The 22342-nt window shown below is 38.2% G+C and overlaps 1 protein-coding gene across 2 annotated transcripts; it reads left to right on the plus strand.

Moving 5' to 3' along the window:
• Nucleotides 1-1732: 1732 nt before the first annotated feature.
• LOC139809089 (uncharacterized) lies at nt 1733-22048 on the plus strand. Of its 2 annotated transcripts, XM_071771727.1 has the most exons (6): nt 1733-2143; nt 3943-5788; nt 7886-8430; nt 10020-10339; nt 13241-13549; nt 19175-22048. In XM_071771727.1, exons 2-6 carry the CDS (start codon nt 5616-5618, stop codon nt 19640-19642), a joined length of 1815 nt encoding a protein of 604 aa, XP_071627828.1. In that variant the 5' UTR covers nt 1733-2143; nt 3943-5615; the 3' UTR covers nt 19643-22048. The 2 variants fall into 2 exon arrangements, with proteins under 2 accessions (XP_071627828.1, XP_071627829.1); XM_071771728.1 differs by lacking the exon at nt 1733-2143 and having other exon boundaries at nt 3813-5788.
• Nucleotides 22049-22342: the final 294 nt, after the last annotated feature.

A 22342-nucleotide genomic window follows, 5' to 3' on the forward strand; every position in this document is an offset into this window, starting at 1 on the left:
AGGGGGGGGAGAGAGAGAGAGAGAGAGAGAGAGAGAGAGAGAAAGAGAGAGGGAGAGAGAGAGAGAGTTCACCCTGTATTCTCTCGTTCAGAAGGTCCGTTTTTTATGGAACACTCATTTATTTTGTATTTTAAGCATGCATTTACATTATTTAGCACGTGACAAATTTTCTACAAATCAAGAGCGAAAATATGGTGTTAATAAATAACAAATTAGCAACAGCGCTTCACGAGAGAATGCAAATTCCGTTATTAGTATATATGGCATGCACAGCAAATAAAGTTAAAATGTAGATTAACTTTTCTACATTTTCACTCTGTTTTCCAAAGGATGACATTTCATCACCTTACAGAACCAGTTTCATCGATATCCGTTAACGTCAATCTTCCTTCAATCGATTTCATGTCTCGCTCGAAAACCGGGAAAATCGGGGAAAGAGGAACAACGCGAGTTAAACTGTGGCTTAATCGACGGAGAAAACCGCTCGTTAACCGTTTTTTGTAATGTCCTGGGATAATGCCTGCAGGAAACGTAAGTTCACGTTGAAACTCAGACCCGTCCGACACATCGCCGCGCGCTGCGACGGAAGAGCATCCTCTCGTTAGAAAGCATCCGCGCGGTCCGCGCGCGCCGACACACACGTGATTTAGCGGGAAAAGTTCGCGGATCGTGCGGCACGAAGAGCGAATCGACATCACCTTTCTCCGGTAAACTCTCTATCGGTCGCGGACGATTGGAAGGAAATCCGCGGCTAAATAATCGCCGGCCTGTCTAGCACATGTTAAAAGGAAGTTTATGGTTCTTTTTTTTTCTTCCACCGGGTGTATTTCGCGCGTCCGACTCCCCTCGCGGCACAAGTTGTACCGGGAGTAGCGGTATGCAGGACAGTAGGTCGCCGTCTCGGTAGCGGTAGACCGGCAGTCTTTCCCCCCTTTTCTCTTCTCCTTTTTTCTGCTTCTTCCTCTTTCCTGCCCCCTACCCCCCCCCTCCAACCAGGCGGATCATATCTTTTCTGAACAACTGCCTCACGACTGTCCTCTCTTCTTCCTCACGAAGAGAAGCCGTGTAGCCGCGAGCTCGTTAAAACACGTTACTTTAGCTCTCTAAGACGCATTAACAATGTTATCAAAATATTCTCCGTACACGCGCGAATAATTTTCCATAATGTCAACAAGAACAAGGAGATGTTTGCGCGTAAAAGGGTACAAAGAGTACTTTCGCGTCATCGCACTTGGCGTCATCGACGCCAGATGCTTTATGCTGATTCACATTCAAAGTCATTTGTCTCCCGCAGCCGCTTTTTCCTTCTCTTCCGCTTCCTTTGCCTGCATCAGCCGAGAGAAGGTTCCCTCTTCCGGTATCTCGCAGCTTCGCAGATATCACCGTAGAGCAGATGGCTTCTGTTCAGCCTTTGCTTAGCGTTTACATTTCTATCTACATTTCAACATGGTCTTTCACGCTTCCTGTCGCTTTCTTTATCGCTCGCACACTCATTCATAGACTTCGTTTGTGGTCTTTCGCTTTGTGCAGATCTCTCTCTCTCTCTCTCTCTCTCTCTCTCTCTCTCGCCGCTTTCTGTCTGTCTCTCTCTCTCTCTCTCTCTCTCTCTCTCTCTCTCTCTCTCTCTCTCTCTCTCTTTCTCTCTCTTTTTCTCCGACCGCCTCTTCTCTCAATGCTGCACTCTGCCTCACTCCCCCCGTTCTCCTTTATCCCACGTGCTTGATGATCTCGCAAGAGTCGTCGTTCGGTCCTCACGAGAGAGAACCTCCACTCTTCTCTTCCACCACCAATCTCCAAACCGGGACCTTACGTATCCTCCAAGACGAACGATGACTTACTCGCATTCGCGGCCGACATGTCGTATCATCCGAAATTCACCAGCAAAAACACGGATCGCCGTCGCAAGCCTGATGGCGAGTACCGGTCTTAAGTAAGTGCGAACGTGTTCGATTTCGCGTAACGAGTCTGCGGTACTGTGAACGTGTGCTCGCTGTGAAAATCCCGGATCGTATGATCCGAGGTCACCCTAAAGCTGAGATGGCCCTTCGCAAAAATTAACTCTCGAAAGGAAATCTGTCCGCGCTGTGGATATTTTGGATATCAAGAATCAGAAGATGCTTCCCGATACTGATACAATACTTTCGTAAGTCTCCAATTAATACAATCTAGTTTTTATAGGAAAATATTATACAAAAAAATTAACATTAATATTTCTATTTTTGACAATGTATAAGCTTTCAATACGAAATAATCTTATACTCATTCTTTTCTTTCATAATAAATTTATAAAGTCATTTATAATTTTGATAATTAGAATAAGAGTTAATTCCGGACCGTGTGAATTACTCTAAAAAAACTCATAACTAGCGTTAATGAGTCTAATCAACTTACTAATAGTCTCAATGTTTTTATTAAACATATAAAACATACATTAATTAATTACAGTACCGTTGCTAAAAAAATTTAATTAAATTTACAGTAATTAAAAAATTATGAAACATTTATTTCTGTATGTATAACGGTAAATTTTCATGTAAATATACAAGTTATTAAAAAATTGAATTACCGTATGCAAACATAAAATGAATTTATCCCTTATGGCATAATAAATGTAAAAAAAACGCGTCTTTTCTTGATTTATAAATACGTGTTAAATATTGAAAAGTGTGGGGTTTATGCATTAATCACTCGACAATTATAATCCATATATTCGAAATTTAAACAAAATATTTTAAAGGATAACATTTATCACGTAAAAAGAATTAATAATCTACTTTACGAATAATAACAATAATTTTATTACTTTATAATTTTATATAATTACTAACTATACATATATAAATTATTATTCTTGTATCAAAAATCTTAATTTTAACATTATTCTAAATTATTTATCGCAAATACCTTCTTCATATTTATTGTAAATAACGTTTTTATATTTCCATTCCTTTCTCTTTCTCTTTCTTTCTTTCTTTTTTTCTCTAAAAATCTCTCATGCAATTTTTCTCATCTGCGAGTTTTATCATGTCATAAAAGGTATACATTTCCACGAAAGGTATACTGAAAATTGCTAGATATTCGCGTCTGATGCGCCAGCGAGATTATACACCTCAGTTCCGAGATCCAATACATCATGCATGGGACTTCCATTTCTATCACTAGAGTGTCGCATCGACAAATATTTTATTCCGCTGGGACACGCGCATGTATACAAAGTATACAAGAAAGCTGTCATAACTGAATTTCCATTCTATTTGTAATAACTTTTGTTTGATTTTACTTGTGTCTTTTCATCTTTTTGTTTTATACGATGCATAGCATTCGCTTTTAGAGAAATTGGAGACGCATACTTTTGGACATTAATATCTTTGAATCACTCTTGCTATTGATATTCCATTGTAAACATTTTTCTGAACAAGTCTGACTATCTATGTACATCTTAATTAATTATAAATATATTTAATAAAAATATATTTCAAACATATTTCTATTAAATAATAGAAAAGTTGTAAATTGAATTTTATTCGTGTATGCAAAAAATAAAACTTAATCTTATTTTCTTTACTTAAATTTACTTAACTTTAATTATTTTCGATTAAAATTTTCTTCCATGGCATAGGATTTAATGGGGCATTTAAACTGTCTATATAGACATAATAAAACTTTCGTTTCGGGCAAATCACTTAATATACATATGCGCTACATATGCGCTACATAAAAATTGTCAAGGTATCAGATGTTTTTCGATACTGAGACGTCCTACATAAATAGTAGGATTTTATCATAATAGAGTTTTGATATTTTTCAAGAAAAGGACTTATGTAGATTCTTCGATGTATCCCACGTGGATTACATTGAGGCGGACATGTAAAAAAACATTTCACCCGAGCGTATCGGGTAAGGACACGGCTCACGGCTCACGGTGAATAATTCCGTTCGCAGGTCCAGCTTGACTCGCGCAGAAGTGGGCCGGTCAGCCCCGAGGCTGTAGGCCAGTTCGTATTAAGTACTCGAGGACCAGGCGGAAGGAAATTCGTAAGAAAGAGACGGGCCGAAAGAGCGAGAGAGAAGGAAGTGGAATTTGCTAGAGAGAAGAAAAGAAAGCCGAAAAATTAATTGGCTCCAAACACCTTACGGTTAAAAACGAAAAAAAGACATTGTTCTAAAGATCGATCAACGTGTGCGGAGATAATTGCGTGACGATAATGAGACCGGTTTAGAGGTATCGCGTCGATACCGAGCGGAGATCATGATTCAACAATGAAGAAACAAGGTTGAGAGATTCAACGAACGCAAAAGCGTCTGCGAATCAAGAGTGAAATGTTCCTGCCGGCTGTTTCTGAACGCGGAATTGCGAAGAGAGGTCCGTGTGGAGGAGAATAACGGTTAGAAAATTAGACGCCGGTCTGCCTCGAGGCAACTTACATTTTCTACCAGGGACTAGACGTGCAGAAAATCGTGAGAGAGAGAGAGAGAGAGAGAGAGAAAGAGAGAGAGAGAGAGAGAGAGAGAAAAAGGAAGGGACTCTAACCTCGTCGAGAACAAAGTGAAGTCAAAGCTAAAAAAAACGTGGGGTCGAGCGAGAGTAATCAGCACGCGCCATTCTAATGGATATGATTATAAAAAGAGTCGATTTTTAAATATTATTCCACCATTACGAAAATGTCTCATTTATATGCCTGTTGCAAAATATGGAAAGAAAAAATTGTTTTTATAAAATAATTTAAATGTTGTATTTCTATGTGTCAAAGAAAAAGTTTACTTATAGTAATTTCAGAGATCAATTTCAAGAACGAGAAAGCTAAATTAATTAAACGCTTGCTAATCAATTTAACGTGTAGGGCATGAGAGTAGAACGCGCGCAATCAAGGAATAACATTGACGTAGAAACGAAGATGTTGATTCAAACAAGAATAGTATTACAGGAGAAATTATGCTCGTTTACTTAGGAGAAATTGACCACGCAGCATGCAATCGAAGAACCTGTTCTCACAGTGTGTGTGCAAACAAACAAATAATCTTAGAAATCACTCTCTCAATAAATAAATCTGAAAAAGAAAGATATGTGGTTGAAATTCTAACCAGAACCATTAATTCAATTAATTGACGTCACTCATACACGTGAAAGACTTTTGTAGGTAGTAATTTTAAAGATAATTTCTATTTGAAGAAACGCTCATCGTAGAGTATTCGAAATCGATTTGACTGACGAAGGTCTAAAGGCAGCTAAGGCATACGCAAGTAAATTGACAAAAAGAGACATCATTTCGATAGATTCGCCTTCGAATACATCGTGAAAAGTATCAATTTGCGAGAGAATACGCGGAAGGTGGGACGCCGAGCCAAGGTTCGCGAAGACGCGTGGCTGATAGGTCAAAGATCGCATCGAGGACAGAGAGAAAGGACCGTGAAAGTTACGAAGCGGAGGTAGAAGAAAAGCTGACTTGAAAAGTGGATGGTGCGTTTCGGAGACGGAGGGACGGTCGTAAAGGTGATTCTCAAGTAGCATTTTAACCCCCGGTCCCGCGAAAGGAATAAATAAATAAAGAGTTCGGCGCCTACGTCGAAGGGAGATAAAAGCGTTAGGAAAGTAAGGCGGCGAAGTGGGCGCGAAGATGAGCAGGCAAAGTGTACCACCCCCAGGCATCAATTCCTGCGAGAGGATCAGGCCGGAGCGACCCAGAAATACGATACAGAGGCTGGTATGGGGTCCCGGAACGCAGTTCCAGGTCGGTCATATCGGCATCCCGGAGGATGAGGGCTCGAATCCGCGGATGGCGTTAAGAAGGTACGTGGACCATATATTGCGGAAGTTATTAAATTGCTAAAATCTATTGAATCTTGGTGTTTCGAAGCAGCGATCCTCAAACCCTGCAAAAATCGTGTATGTTATTACCTGAAAAAGTGATAGTAGGTATTCGCGTAATCTTGTAAAAACTAGAAAGTAAAATTCGGTAGAAAGAAATTTATAGGAAATGAGCATATAAGTGCTATTAAAGCTTCAAAAATTTGTTTGTATAAAAATGGTATCACAATAAGAGAACGGGTTTGAGAATTACTGTGTTAAAGACTTGTCGCGTTTCTGACTCAGTTTTAATTACACGTCTCCTGAATAAGAATATGTCTTTCAAAGATCTTTATGCGATACGCATATATTTTTACGTTCGCAGTGTCGTTACGTTCTAGATGTGTCATCTTGTATAATGAACATACTGAACCCACTAATTAAGAATAAATAACGCGCGCTGCGATTACAGTGCTACGGAGTACAGTGCTTTTATACATCATATTTACGAGAAGAATCGTAATAAAGGATTCCATGAGGATGCAATAATACGGTTTATAATTACATTTTGATTAACGTCGACGTGAGATCGTGACGCCCCGCTGTCTGCATGTAACTAGCATCGAATTGCATTGTGCCCTCTCTCCCCCAACCAAGAATCAGAGATAATTACCATCATATCCGTCAGACAGAGAGTCGCGACGTGTAATAGGTTTATTTAATCCCGCTATACGCGTCACGCGCTAATGGAGCATCGAGAGGGGAATCAGCGTGACAATTAATTACGTAAAGACGATCGATCACAAATATAGCACGCACATGAAAACCATGGTGCAAAAAGTAACGATAAGAATTACTCGAATAATAACAGAAATAGAGACGTAAGCGGCGTGATAAATCTGCTTAACGCCGTTTCCTAATAGCAGTAATTCACGCGGTAATAAATCGCCAGCAGAACTATTTGTCTACGAGGTGAGATAAATTAAACGCGATGCAATTTCTTAATAACGGTAATTCACCATTACCGATTGATCGCTGTGCTTGTGCGAGACTTAGCGGGCTAGATAATTAGTGCCGACAGTATAGCCTTACGTTTCATTAATCCATAATCACGTGTGTATCGCACAATAAAATATTTATTACAATATTTATTAATCGTGATTAGGTGAAACTTTATCTACTTTCATCTAATAAAATTTATAAGTTTGCTTCATGCGCATTCAATCGGCTGCATCAAAGCGTTTTACATCAGTAATCTGCCTTTTTATAGTTTTTAAATGCGCATTAATATTTACAAATAACGGTCGCTGTAATTTCAATTTAATACGTGAAGTATCGTGACTTATATTTTTATTTCCTGAATTTACTCGGATTTTAATTCAATTGTATAATCGGATTATAGAACAGAATATAAAATTATATATTCTCGCCTTTCAGTTGCATCCCATTACAGTTCACAAAATAAAATATCAGATATACATAATAGGACATTAATCGCACGTGAGATTTATATATATTTCTGATTAAAGTTGAATTATATAGTCATTACAAATAATTATAAATTCAAACTATAATCGATCGTTAGTAAATTATTAGCGTACGTGCCGATATCATCCGATATTTCCACAAATCTCCTTTAGCAGCACCATCCATGTTACACAATTATAAATATGTAGCTTTATTGTGTTTCCAAAGCAAATCATTTTATAAGACATTTGACGACAATAATTTTTTATATTTTCATCACATTTGATGGGATTGTGTATTTGCCTGATTCCGTATATTGCTTATCTGACAGGAAAATCATGTCTAACATAAACAGCATAACACAATAATCAAAAGTTTAAGTGTATAAAAACCTCTCGCTGCTATAAATATCGTACAATATATTTTATGCCAATTATCGTGTCTTCGTTGTCATGAATAAACATTACTTTCGTATATCTAGCTAGCAAATAAATGAGATTAATTAGTTCACGTTAACTTACAGTTAACGCTTGATTCATTTTACTTTCCTGACACTGTTCTAAAATGTTAACGAAATTCTACCGACACGCTACCACAAACAGGATAACACGACAACTACATCCTTTCTTTCAGACTGCTAAGATTGTATGAGGGCAGACAGTATAGGGAAGCAGCCGGGTTCCTAATGAAGCTGCCGCATTACACCTTAAAGGCTGCATTGCCGGATATTCCGGTGGACCTGTTGATCGAAACTCTACCGCACAGCCTCACCTTGCTGGAGGCGCTCTATTCCCGATTGGTGGAACTAAACGTCAGCGACACGAAGATCCTGCGGATCGAGCAGGTCCTCTGGAGGATAGTGCACCTGATATCGACCAGTCAAGATCACTTCCGACCGCGAATCTGGTGTAAACTTCTCGTGTCATTGAACAGATTATCGCCCAACACGAAGAACGCGCTGTTATCGAGGAAACGTGCCCTAGAGAGAGCTGTAGAAGGACTCGGCAAGCACGGACTGGTGCCTTCCTCGCAGACAAATATCTCCGAGAATTCCGTTACACCGAATTTAGTACCATTGCCGATGGCACTGAAAGAGGAACTCGAGACACGAATGGAAGCGTACAAATTGGCGTTGCACAAGATCGAGAATTTCGGCAAACACGCTGGGACCAATAAAGGTACATCATTTCAATTGTCGTTAATAAAGCTCGCGTTAATGTCATCAAACATTATCGCTCAAACATTATCGCGCTGTGAATCGATAATAATAATGTTTCTATATATAAACTCGTATTTTTACATTTATAGATGTTCAGACTATTGTCCAAAAGCTTCAAATTAAAGTCACAATATTACTCAATTTTCATGACGGTATGAATAATCTAACAGTCATAATCATAAATCATATCCAGTTTTATGCGACAACCGGCACATTAATCAATAGCGATAAAGATAGATGGTAACCATGTATTCTTCAATTATATGTTTAATTATTCGAAAAATGAGTATTAATTATCGCTGGCAAGCAATTAGCAAAGCAATATTTTGCGATTATATGCTGGTTTTTTTTCGCGAATTTGCTTAAATTTCCATAATAAGATTTGGCATTACAACCATCACGGCGATACATTGAAGCACATGATTATCATCGGCTGATGCGCAATGGGATTAGCGTGCATCGCTAACTCCATCGGAATAAAGTTGTACGGTCGTTTCGTCGCGCTGCCTGTATATTTGGAGCTCCGCGGAACCGTGAAGCATTGGATTTTAACGGAGCCACGAATGCCATATTACGTTTACAAATGCAAATGGACTAATGTCGGGCGCGTGTTAAGCCATTTACATTTACATAGGGGACTGCACACTTCTCTCGTTCGTGGATAGCTTCCCACGACGCGCAATCTGAGACGCGTCATCACTGGGACGTTTCCGTAGAGAAAGGTGCTAAAGACGAGAGAAGTGTGCATGCGTAGAAAGATAAGCGACGCCGCATAAATATTGATAAATGTCTAGAGAAATGTTACTTTCACGGTATCATCCCGTGAAAATAAGTCCAAGATATCAGCAACTATTCTTTTTTAATAGTCAACTTTTATATCCTTTTAAATCCTAGTTTTAAACATATATTTTTGCAACCGATTGATTCCTTTCTTTAACCATTATAGCTTTTAATTGCTTTGATAAAACTATTTTAATTATATTAAAGCTGTTTTTAATCAATTTCATGTTATTAGTAATCTCTAATCTCATCATGTAAATTTAATTTATAATTTAATTTAGCAACAATTTAATTATATGTTAAATGTTAAATGAAATTAATGTCTTTTACTAGGAGATAAAAATTATTTCACGGCTTTATCGATTAGATAAAGAAAGGTATATTCGCATATTATGATATAATGGGCATAGACTGTCGTCCGAACTATAACTTATTGGAGCGTGAACCTGTCGCAATTTGTACCCCGTGCGCGAGAGTGCGGATATGCCGCATAATTTAATTTTGTCTCATTATATAAAGGAAAGTATGGCATATTTAGTTATGATGTCAGATACTCCGCGATTTCGCTGTTCATGCCGGATATCGGGCCGGCTATCTACGTAGCCCGAGGCACTGTAAAAAGACGACGGTGGATGCAGTAATAATCGCCTCGCGCCATCATCGGTTCCGCTCTAATAATAAAAAATAATAATAACGACCGAGAAAAAGAGAGAGAGAGACAGCTAGAGATAGAGAGAGAAGCTCTGATCTTTTCTTACGCTTTTGTAGCGGATCAAGGTGTACAGGCGGCTTCGCATCAGCGGCAGCTTTCCCTGAAGTACAGCGAGATCCAGCAGCGGCTGATCGATAATCAAAGCCTGTTGAACACCTTGGAGAAAGCGGGCGGGCCGTGTAGCCTGGAGAATCTACTAGCGGAGCTGAAGCACCGGGTCGAGCAAGATAAGGAGGCGCTCCGGCAATGGACGGCCTTGAGGAAATCGACGTCCGGACCGACGAACGCGAAGAATCCGGCTCTCGCCGCCAGACTGTTGCAGTTTTCGCGGGGCTGCGCGCTCGCCCTACAGCTCATGAGCGAAGATAATCCGCAGGTAGGGATTATAAAAGCGTTTCCATCCGGACATTCCCAAAATGTAATCCTCGGAAACGCGCAAGAGAACATTCCTATCTTCCTTCCGCATTTTGTAAAAAAGATCAAATAAAGTTGCGCTCAATTTTAGAGATTAACTTGGATAATAAAATGATATTTGTAGGACAAATTCGACTTCAGATAGATGAAGAAATAACGCTTCAGGCTCGCTATCCCAATAATACTCGCGTAAGAGAGCTGTCATCGATTATATCTACCCACGAAACAATTCGCAGTGACCGTCTCAAGCGTAAAAAAAAGCGTGAAAGGGTTTAACACAGAAACGGCGGACTACTAGAACAATGGGTGCGTCGTATACGATCGCGGCGATTCATTTTTCGAGCTCCGTGAGAAGCCCGCATGGTCGGTCGTAACAATAAGAATGGCAAAGAATCTGCGCCGTCAGGCGCGAGAAAATGACCCCGAAACATACGACAACAACACGTGCAACTGCTACGATTCCCGCGAGATTGCGGCTTGCGACTCCGGCAGCTGACGCGTCCAAGACGAAGCCACGGACGATGTCAAAGGCGCCATGTGTAACCACTGTGGAATCCCATAAGAGCCCCTACGGCGGACCTAAATTACACGAGTTTATTCCTGTACCTGCTTACATTCGATTCCTCCCGACTAAGCTGACAGTGGCATATGGCACCGTAAACGCGCAAGCAACTCAATATCAATCGTCGAAATAAATTGCACGCGAATTAACAAATAAACGAGGCGGGATTGTCAACCTGGATAGGGTACAAATTAAAACGAATATGGCAACGTACGTGAGATCTGTGTTTAAACACACCGAGTTTAAACTCGAGCGAGCAGAAACTGTGCATAAATTATTTCCATCAATGGATATAGCACATATATAAGCACATATAGCGCATATTTGATACGCGAACGTCATCGCTTCGAAACTTGAGTCGGAATAAAATATTATTATACGGCATATTAAATGCCCTACGCATGCGCTCGCACATGCGTTTCGTTAATAATAACGTACGTAATAACCTGCCCATTATTGCGAATCAAATAAAAGTTATATTTTTTAATCGAGTGCAAAAAATGAGCGCGCGCTATGGACAATGCGATTTATTGCAAATTCCATAATTCGCATGTTTTCTTTCTATATAATTTACGATTGAGGACACGATTACGGAGTTTCGAGTAATATTTTCTCGTCGAATTTATCGCAAAGTCAATATACAACATTCATGAGAGACATGTTTTCGAGCGCGCGCGTGCGCGACGTATTAATGTACGCGAAGCGTTAATACGGGCGTTATGATTAATATCGCGCATATATATATTAGTGCCAAGTCATAAATTATCGCCGTTGGGAACGACGACGCACACACGTGATAAATATTTCACGCGTCCGGCGTTCGGCGTCCGGCTGCCTGCCGCGTCCGTTGCGTCGCCGCGCGGAGCTTCGCGGCGCAATAAAGATTGCAAATTAAATCCTGCGTCGTGTTGCTGACTGATACGCCCAGGGTTTTCAGCGGCGTTTTGAAAAAACGCAAAACACAACATCCCGATCGCGACCAGTGCTATTTACGTGACGCGTCGCGGCGTAACAAGTCCGCCTACGGGAATAGCAATCTCTCTATTTCGCCGGGCAATACGAACAACGAAATTAGTTTGCACACACATTACCTTTGTCTTCCCTCTTTTTGAGTGAGACAAGAATGGAAGGACGACGCTTTGATGACAAAAATAATCACGTCCAGCTCGATCGAGGACGATATTCGGTGAAACGGTGTCTAAAATGTTTCCAGCGAAACGCACAACGTTCACCCTTTCACGAAATTTAGCGAGATTTCGGTTGGAAATGCGGCGAATCCTGCTATCGTCAGGTGTTTAAACGGATTCTCGATAATGAATGCGCACGGCGGTGCTCTCACGATTGCATTACTATCTCGTCAAATTGGAAACAAAAATACGCGAATAATTATCTTATTTACTCTCATTTGCGGACGGCAATAATGGGGAGTTGTAAAAAGAGTGGAAATAGTGGCACCTAGATTGTTATATAACAGAATTGAATTGGAAAATCGGTCACGGCATGCCAAAACGCGTTAATTGCTTTCCATTGAGTGCATTTTAATTGGAAGCTCGGAGTCGACTGCAAATCCCAATCGAAAACGAGTGGATCAAAGAGTGGTTGCTACGATTAGTATAAGTTTCTCCATAGTACATCCACTCGATTGCTTTAGTATGATAATAGTACTCTAGTCTTTCACGCGATAGTGTAACGTAATTTACGTGAAAGCAAAACGTTATCTTTTTCAATGTTTTTTTATAAATTCAAGATATAATAAAAGATTGATTGACAAATAAATAATATCAGCTAAACAATTTTTGATTCATTTGTCATAAGCACGATAAATTCTAACATTTTTTCGCAGTTATCTCAGCCTATTCCGATATTCGCTAATTTTCAAGTTCCCTGATTTTCTTTTTACTTTCCATGCCCACAGAAACACTGTTTAAGCATATATAATAATTTAAAAGATAAGAAAGTTTTTCAAAGTTTTACGAATTATAATATAAAACCAGTGCAAAATTTAAAATTACAACGAATCCATCAAGTTAATATTTTAAAGATAGGAAGAAAGGAAACATGCCCTAAAAAATTAAAGCATAGTCAAGTCAGGTGTTTATCCCTAGTCAATCTTTAGATGAGTATCTCTAGTCAATAGAGATACTCGTTGCAAAAAAAATAAATATTCAGATATAAAAATGAATATTCAAAAAATGAATATTCAAAAATGTATAAAACTATCTGCAGACGAAAAGACAGTGTTTTATAACCAAGCACTTGTGCGTCTAAAGCCTGTGCTATATCACGAGTTCTCCCGTGCAGGTTTTCCATTTGGACGAAAATCTCGGCGATGACTACGAGGAGGAGTCCAGCAGTGCTGGCTACCACACGGACGAGAGTTGTAGCCCGACTCCGGAGCCGGTTGTAACGGGTAGTAACTGCGAGGTACTCAGCGTGGAGGAAAATTGCTCGGATTTAACCTCGACGAGTATCACAGTGGAACAGCTCGCCGAGAGGTACGGCGCACTCTACGCCCAGGCCAACTTGCATACCCTGGATGCCCTGGACGCCCTGGAGTCCCTCAAGGACGCTCCTGATTTAAAAGCGAAGATTCTCTACTCGGTGGTGGTGGTGAGTCTCATTTTAAGTCGAGTAATTGTAAATTGAACCAAAAGGTGCTTCTCTTTTCGCTAAAAACTGCGATATTACTTGTCAACTGAATAACTACTTTTTAATCGTACTTGAAATCTCATGGTCCTATTTCTTTTGAATAATATTCTAATTTTAATATTAACAAAAAAATAAAATATATCAATATAAATCAAATATTTAATCAAAAATGTTTTAAGTAAAAGATAAATTTAAATTATATGATAAATTAATCAGCGATGTTCGACATATAGTATTATACATAAATCGCAAAATGAGAAGTCATACTAGACCAGCGGAAATCCTACTTTTTCTCGTCGATCAATTTAACGTGACTTTCGTCATATGAAAGTGGCCGACAAAAGGCGCAACGATGCGGCCGCGAATTATTATATGAATAGCACTCGATCATCCGCAGAAACGTGTACGAATTAGCCACGTGCAGGCACGAAATTGCATTACGTATATTCACCGGTTGCACAATACGTCACTGTCCCGTTTCGCGGCTGTATTAATAAAATACGAATAAAAAGTTTTCCAGTAAATATACTTAATATTGTAGTCTAGTTTATTATAGGCTAATACAGATGGCCCTCGAATAATAACGGTATTTGAATTGCACGGGGTCTCGAATAGCATGGTAAAAAATTGACAACTCTTGAATAACACGGTCCTTGAGTTACACAAAGTTGGAATAACACGTTCACTCAATAAAAAAAAATATACCCACATACGTAGATGCGGGGATAGAGCTTGTTGTTTTTTAAAAGTTTTTTTAAATAATTTCTTGGAACTGCCCTATTGCGTATATATCTGGAATCTTGAATTGCGTAATTTTCAATAACACAGAACCAATTAATCGACGACTACCTGTATCTGTTTGATTTCGTTAATACACGATCATATGAATAATTAATCAATTAATTAAATTTGTAGGAATCACGCTACGTAAAAGAAATTTGCTTATTTTGATTGCAATCTAATTAACATTTTGGCAAACACGTGTTTACGCTAATAAATTACGCTAATAAAAATGCGATTAATACTATACGAGATAGTAATAACAATCATAACATACCTAAGTTTTCAATAGGCCTGTTCGTTTTAGCTGAACTTCTTGCACGGTTCATCTTTTCTCTTTTTCTCTCCAACGTGAAAAGAAATGTTAGGTATATTGCAATAAAAATAAGCACATTTTTTTTACGTAGCGTGATTCCTACAAACACCTAATGATTCGTTATATATAATTTTCCTTTTTTTTTTTTAATTACTTCAAACATACGATATAGGAAGCCATTTCGATTCCTCTGTTCCTATAAACGTACAATTAATTATTCCAGCATATTGCTTCACACGTAAATCAATAAGCGCCAAAATAAACAAATTTCAATTATTTCGTAATGAAATAAAAGATCCTTTCGTTTAAATCAATAGATGTAATTTAATTCTCGGAAAAATATTATAAATGTTCACCGTTTATTTTAGAAAAATAAACTATAAAGCTATTTGTTTAACGTACACTGTAAACAAATTTGCATCCTCGTATACCAGTTTTATACTGCAATTGCATATTGAAGCCGGAGTGTGTGCGAATCTCGTTTGTATAATAAATGAGAAATAAATTCGAGAGACGATGATGCGATAAAAATCCACGAAAGTCATCTAAAAAATGAGCTATTAGTGTAATGCATACATAATTAAGCTGATACACACGTGCACACGAACCTAGATAAGCTTACAAGAATTGTATATACGTTGTCAAGAGCAAACGCAGTTCATGTCAAAGGTTTTAGAACATGCAGCGAGATATTGGATTACACCCCAACTCACAGCGAAATCTGTTACACCGTAATTACATCGAGTGAGAGATTAAGCTATTTAATGTATATCCCGAAAAATGTTTCTCATATGCGTAACATAATTGTTTTATACAAATCTTTTTTAATATATTACACACGCATGCGTCGATGCGTTAATTTTGATAATTTAAAAACTCATCTGCATTAATTGAATTACGCAATCAAGCTGACATGAATATTTTTATTCGAAAGCAGATATTGAAAATTGGATAACATTTTTCAACTTTTTTAATCACACCAGCAGCGTATTGCTCCTTTCAGATTCTGTTACTCCAAATATAAACACGTTTCTAAAAATAAAGTCGCATTAGTATCGCGTGTCAACAAGGATGATCGTACTATGAACTATCGTATAAGCTCGCCAAGCTCATTTTCGCGTGACATTGCATCACGAGTATCACGACATTGACTGTTACTTCGCAAATCGCTATGGAAACTGAATGTCGTGCTGTCGCGACATTGAAAGCTAACGACATCACATCAGCTTGATCATTTATCACTAGTAATATACAATAAGACATAACATATGTCTCTAAAAAATATGTTGGCAAAATTAGGATTTAGACTTTCCCATTACTGCAAATCCAAGTGTATTATTTTTGACTGAAACTCTTTTTACACATTTCTTGTGTGTTAAATTACGTCATTTACTCGGATTAAATATTTAATCGGATTAAATTAAAAGTTAATACGTTCAATCGCGTTAAATGACGATTTAAAATGGTAAGGAATGTGTAAGGAGAATTTCAACTAAAATAATACACTTGGATTTACAGTGATGTGCGTATGTAAAAGAGTAGAGTTTGATGCTTTCAATATACCGCACCTGGGATACATCTCAATCAGACGCGACGAAACAGATAAATCGTAAACCTTTCACGCGCGTCCACGATCAATTTCAATGTTCCGCCAGCATCGAAAAAGTCGCGGTTGTGTGTCGTGAGGAAGACAGAGAGTCGACGAAATCTAATGGGAACGCACACACTCGGCCGAGAGTGTTGCGGTATGTCGACAAACACTTGTTCTCCACTTGCACTCTCACGTCAGATAACATGAAAGCCGGGTGCCAACGAGGACACCGAGGCCTGCATGCACTCCGTGTGCAAGCGCGCGCTCCGTGTTTACACGTGCTGTAATCACGCTTTAAAGGCTACGCCATACCGGATCTACTACCGCGTTTCCTTTTCGTCGAAAATATTCCGCGAGCAATATGTATGTTATCCGCAGTCAATATCTTCCCCCCTGGCAACAACTCAACAGAAAGTTGTCGTTTTCCACAACGTTTAAATATTAAATTTCGATAGACAAGTTTATAATATCAAACTTTTTTTTAATTAAAGTTTGCGCGAAGTCAAGCAGATAATGAGATCCTGCTTATCTACCCCTGAAATTTAATTTACAGAAGCTCCTCTATTTTCAGTTGCTCGCAATTCAGACTGTTGATGCTTCGCTTGCTCTGACGAAGAGAAATCGCTCTCTTTCTCTTTTTCTCTATCAAACTGATCAAGACTAATTATGTGCGAAGGAATAGAAACGTGAAGTGCGTATAAAGTATGATTCTGTGCATTTTTTTCGAAAGTAGAGAATACACGAAGGAGAAAAAATTCGTTCAATTTCAGGTCATGACGAGTGCGATTTAAAAGAGTGAGAATACAGGACGCACGATAGAATCAATAGAATAGCGACGCGCAATATTACATCTAAAAATCTATAGATCTTCGGATCTCACACTGTGTAAAGAAGTGATAAATTTCTTTTATCTGCTACTTTAAACCGGTATTTACAAAGTAAATTCTTCATTGTAGATGAAGCGTAAAGCGACCCATTTCGCGTCCGCGCCGTGTCGTCTCGTTGATCCAAATAATTTCATTATAGCGGAAAACTCCATTTTATGATCAACGGAGTCTTTGAGCAAAAAATTACCGACCTCTCGTACGACATACTTTTTAAAATTTTAAAAGCGGCTATTACATTGCAAATACGTACAAAATTTAAATTAATTATTCAAAGGGGGGTGTACGCGATTATTAATATTAATTCTTGATGTTTTTTAATTAAACGAATTTTTCTTGCGTTAATAACTGCACTTTATATACAGACTGTATTTTATGATCGCGTAATGAAAGTAATTGCAGTGTAAACGGGAAAAAGTCGGTATGCCTTCGCGAAATATTAATCCGCATAAAAACACAAAACTCTTAATTAGCAGCAGAATGCAAAGTGCGAACGGAGTGTGCTTTAAAATTGCGCGTGTTTTCGGAGGAAATTCCATTATTTAAAACAAAATGGGTGTTTTGCAAAACAGTACGTGCAAACTCCATTTCCAGCGTATTGGCTTTTAATATTTCTTTTTATTTGTAAGTGGAAAGTGAAACGCAATGGGGGGAAAAAAAGGATAGCCGTGAACGAGAGTGCGAGAGATAACTTTTTATACGCGGGAGTTAATCTTAAAATGAATTTCGAGCAGAGGATCGACAGTTTTTGTATATATAAGTATGCTGCAAGATTATTTTTACTACCACCACGCACCTGTCTCCCGCCCGATCGATGGACCATTAACGTCAAAGCCGCCGGGGAGGAAAAGAGCGAAGAGATGATGATCGGGTGGTGCGAAAGAGGGGAGCCGAAGGGGAAGCACACTTTTGCGATAGAGTATACTCGGCAAGCGACGGAGAAAGAGAGAGAGACGCCTAGTCCGTCAGCCTGAGGCTATTAGGTACTTTGCATATTTACACGGATACATACAGGTGCCTTTCACACGGATATCTGAGAAATCGATGAACTAAAATAAATATCCACGAAGAAAGCGACACACACGCGCTAACACGGACTATTCCTCCTCGATACCTCACGCGCGCGCGTTTATGTCACCTTGTAGAATGGACTGCTGTCACTTGGTCGATAACCCGACGATTCGCAAAATACATATTTTCCCCGAGAAGTGTCACCGCGTGTGATTTCGACGACGATGTCAGGAACTGGTGGCCAAGCCACGAATCCAACACGCGTCGTTTTCAAACAAGCAACTGCATGGCAACTAATTCCATTGTGAATACACAGTGGATTTCAATCGACGATACGATTTATACTAATTATAAGCCTGAAATAGCTTAATGTATATGTATGAACTTTTTCGCTACCTCTCATGCAAATATATCTCCAAGACAGGATAAAGCATTGAAGGACGAACGAAATATTGGCAGCCACTGATCGACATTTCAAAGACCCGAAATCCAGTAAAATGTCCTTTAAAGAAAGCTTCTTCGCCGCTTACTGTCGTATCAAATAAAGTACGAAAGGCAACCACTTTCTTAAATAATGCAGACGAGATATCTAACTTGCTTTTCCGCCGGTATTTCCGTCGCTATCTAGTTTCGCGCACAGATTTTCCGGTAAAATAAGCACGGCAGAGGCACTTCCTCACTACTATTTGCCTCGTGCATTTTTATTTTCTTTTACGAGGAAGCTTTCATCCTCATATGTATCTTGAATGTGTTTGTAGATAGAACGTGGCGACCGTAAAGGTGTGTCAGTGCTGATAAGTCATGATACTTTCTTAAAACAAGATTAGTTACAATATCAGCTGTGTTAATTTGTAGATATCGACTTGAAATTGTCCACGGATAAACATTTAAATCATTTTAAGTTAATACTAATTAATTTATCTAGCGACATGCATATTTTAGAACGGAATTAAAGGACTTACCAATTGCAGCGTCCGTTAACCGGCATGTCTTGACCTTTGCAGCTCTCGTGGCGTCTAGCCGGCATGGTCCAGACGTCGAGGCGCCTGGAAGCCTTGAAAATCCTGAACGGCGCGACCGCGGCCCAGACGGCGGCGGCGACTCCAGAGCTCGATGAATGCATAAAGCGACAGCTGGCCACTTCCGGGGCGCAAACCGGTTCCCGCGAGGTCGCCGAGCAGGTGGTCAACCAGTTGGAGAGGACACTGTACGACTTTCCGTGTCTGCGTGGCTGCGCCGAGGTCAAGAATTACGCCACCGCGTGCTCCACTTTGGCCTGGGCGTGCCTGGCACGTTCCACGCCGTTGGTGCTCGATGCGGCGCAAAGTCTGGAGTTCCGCCGAGAGATACACGTGAGGCATCACGCCTCGCCGAATCCGCACGGGACCAGGATCAGGTCGGTCCTGTGGCCGGGACTTCGGGAAGGTTGTCAAGGTCCCTGCCTTCACAGAGCCGTCGTGCTAACTTGTTAAAGTACTGCGACTTTTCTATAAAAAAAAAGAAAAGAAATTCATGCAGAATTGTCTTTCAAAAACATATTCATGATACGAAAACATTTTTCACATACATGAAATTTTTTAAGTGCAAGTAGTCTCCACACTGTAGAAATCAGCCCCAGGTAAATGAAACTGTACAATAATTTTCAAATGATTTAATTAAATATAAATTAATAATAAAATAATATACTCATATATTTAATAATCGCAGGACAATTTATCTCCGTTTCAAATATCTATTTTAATATATTTTGAAGAAAAGTCTCAATAAAACTTATGCAGATTTACATAACACATAATTATAGCATGACACAAATAATTCAAATTTGTGCAATTATCAATTTACAATTTACAGACGTATAACCGTCTCTCTGTAGTGTTTTCAGAAGTGCAATTTGACAACGAAAAGAGAGGGATGTACGTAGGTCGAACTCGCTAATTGAATGTACGGTGAAAGGCAGAGACAATAACGCGTGGGATGCTGCACCGCAGCATGCTCCAATTTCATTCGCGCTTATGATATGCATTCTACACCGTTGACACTTGACGCCGCAACCGGTCCTTAAATTTCAGAAACGTATCTCGGGCGTGCTGCTCGCGGTTCCGCTAACCGCGGAATCAAGAATTCAGAGTAGTATGATATGGTATGTTGCGGTGCATCAGTCCACAATTTTTATTTACACAAGTCTTATCTATATCACATTGGCTGCGGTCCACTTGACGCTACAAATGCTTTGGAGCGTTCTTCTTCTCCTTCTTTCTTCATTGAAAGAAAAGAGAAGAGGAATGCTTCGAAGCACTTGTAGCGTCAAGTGGGCCGCAGCCATTGTCGTAAAGAAGAAAAATGAAGATTGACATTGAACGTATCAATCGATACGTTTGATCCAAAAAAAGATGACGAATGAAAAACAATTACGTAATATACCATATCATAAAATAAATGAATAAGAAATATTCATAAAAATATAAAAAAATGTGCATATGTTTGTCATATTTAATAAAAGATTAACTCAAAAATGAATTATTTATTATTTTCTCGTGAATGATATTATGTATCTTCATATTATAAAACACTTACGTTTCTCCGATAAATGCGGTACCTGTAAAAGACTTTTTTTCGATTTAACAACTGGCGTTTTAAGAAAAGAAATTCTTTAATTTGACTAATTATTTCTCGAAACTTGAATAGATTGCACAGATATACCTATTTGTTATAATCAAAATACGATTATAGAATGTAAGAATATAATAACGGTAGGAAATAAATGGACCATTAAATATTGTATAACGCTAAGAAATATTAATATATATTTTTTATTTATATCTAACAAGCTAAGGGACTTTTTAATGCTCAAATGTATGAAATTTATATTAAATTATACTATTATATTTCGATATAATATCGTCGACTATATTACTCTAACAATAGTCGACATAATATCTTAATAATCAATAAGCTCTATTTTATAATTATAACAAAGCTTATACTGTGTATTATTTTGGTCGCTACAAGTTTATATTAAAATCATGTACATTAACAATAAAAATGTTAATAAAAATGTTTAGCGAAACGTTTATCACGACGTTTATTAAAATATATCTCAAAATAATTGTAGGACCTTTCCAATCAAGACAGAGAGAAAAGGGCGATATTAATTACGAAGATTGATCAAGGCAGAAATTCTAACGAATCAAATTTAAGCATAATTGGCGCAATTTCGTCTAAAGAGGAAGTCTTAATATACATACACCACCGAAATATACCATATGACTGAGACGAGAATTATGTGCTTTAAGAATTTAGCTGTTCCAATTTCGTTCGACATTAATATATCGTCAAACGATTTTTACGTTCTTATCGATAAAATTAACATGTAAATATATTATATAGTAAATTATAATTTTTAATTCGATGTGTCTTCACATTATAATTATTATCAAAGATATAAACTAACATTTCTAATATATAATTTCAGATGTTAACTCAACACATCCATTACATTCTTTTAAAAAATAAAACAATTTTTTTCACAAAACAATAATCTCTTATATATAATAAATAACCATGTTATATGTCCAATTAGGCGATTTTAAAATAAGAATGACGATTAAGATTTCAAGCGAATAAACGTCATTCAAATATGTGAATTATAAAACGTGATTAACAATTTGCAACGCCTCTGAATTAATGATATCAATTTAACTAGGACATCCGTCCGACGAAAAGTACATCTTTTCTCGCAGTTGTTGATTTAACGTATTTTTGGAATGTGATTGAAGAAGAAAAACTAAAGAACTAAAAGAAAAAGATACGAGATTGTTTCTTTACCCGTTTAAATCTCTCGAGACTCTATACTACTCTCTTGCGTTTTTATTGCGAAAACAGGTGCCTTCGATATGTTTTCGTCGGCAATATCGGCAAAAGTTTTCTGCGTATCCGTCCTACATTTTTTAATAGCGTTTATAAGAAATATACTGCAAAGATATAAAAACATACTGGAAACATATACAATCGAAGTTAATAATGTAAATTCAGCAGTATAGTAAACATAACATGATTATCTGACATATTATTAAGTAAGAATACACGATAATCTCGTATTTAAAATCCAAGATTTATTCTTGTTAACGCAGAGATAAAGATTTGTGGAGTTGCTCGGTGAAATAATCAATGAA

The sequence above is a fragment of the Temnothorax longispinosus genome, chromosome 2 (genome assembly GCF_030848805.1).
Source record: "Temnothorax longispinosus isolate EJ_2023e chromosome 2, Tlon_JGU_v1, whole genome shotgun sequence".
NCBI classification, from domain to species: domain Eukaryota; kingdom Metazoa; phylum Arthropoda; class Insecta; order Hymenoptera; family Formicidae; genus Temnothorax; species Temnothorax longispinosus.

Excerpts from the sequence above, each read along its gene's own strand:
- LOC139809089 (XM_071771727.1), top strand. The coding sequence starts at position 5,616 with ATGAGCAGGCAAAGTGTACCACCCCCAGGCATCAATTCCTGCGAGAGG. Across the intron at positions 8,431-10,019 it reads ACACGCTGGGACCAATAAAG|CGGATCAAGGTGTACAGGCG; the intron begins GTACATCATTTC and ends ACGCTTTTGTAG. Across the intron at positions 10,340-13,240 it reads TGAGCGAAGATAATCCGCAG|GTTTTCCATTTGGACGAAAA; the intron begins GTAGGGATTATA and ends TCTCCCGTGCAG.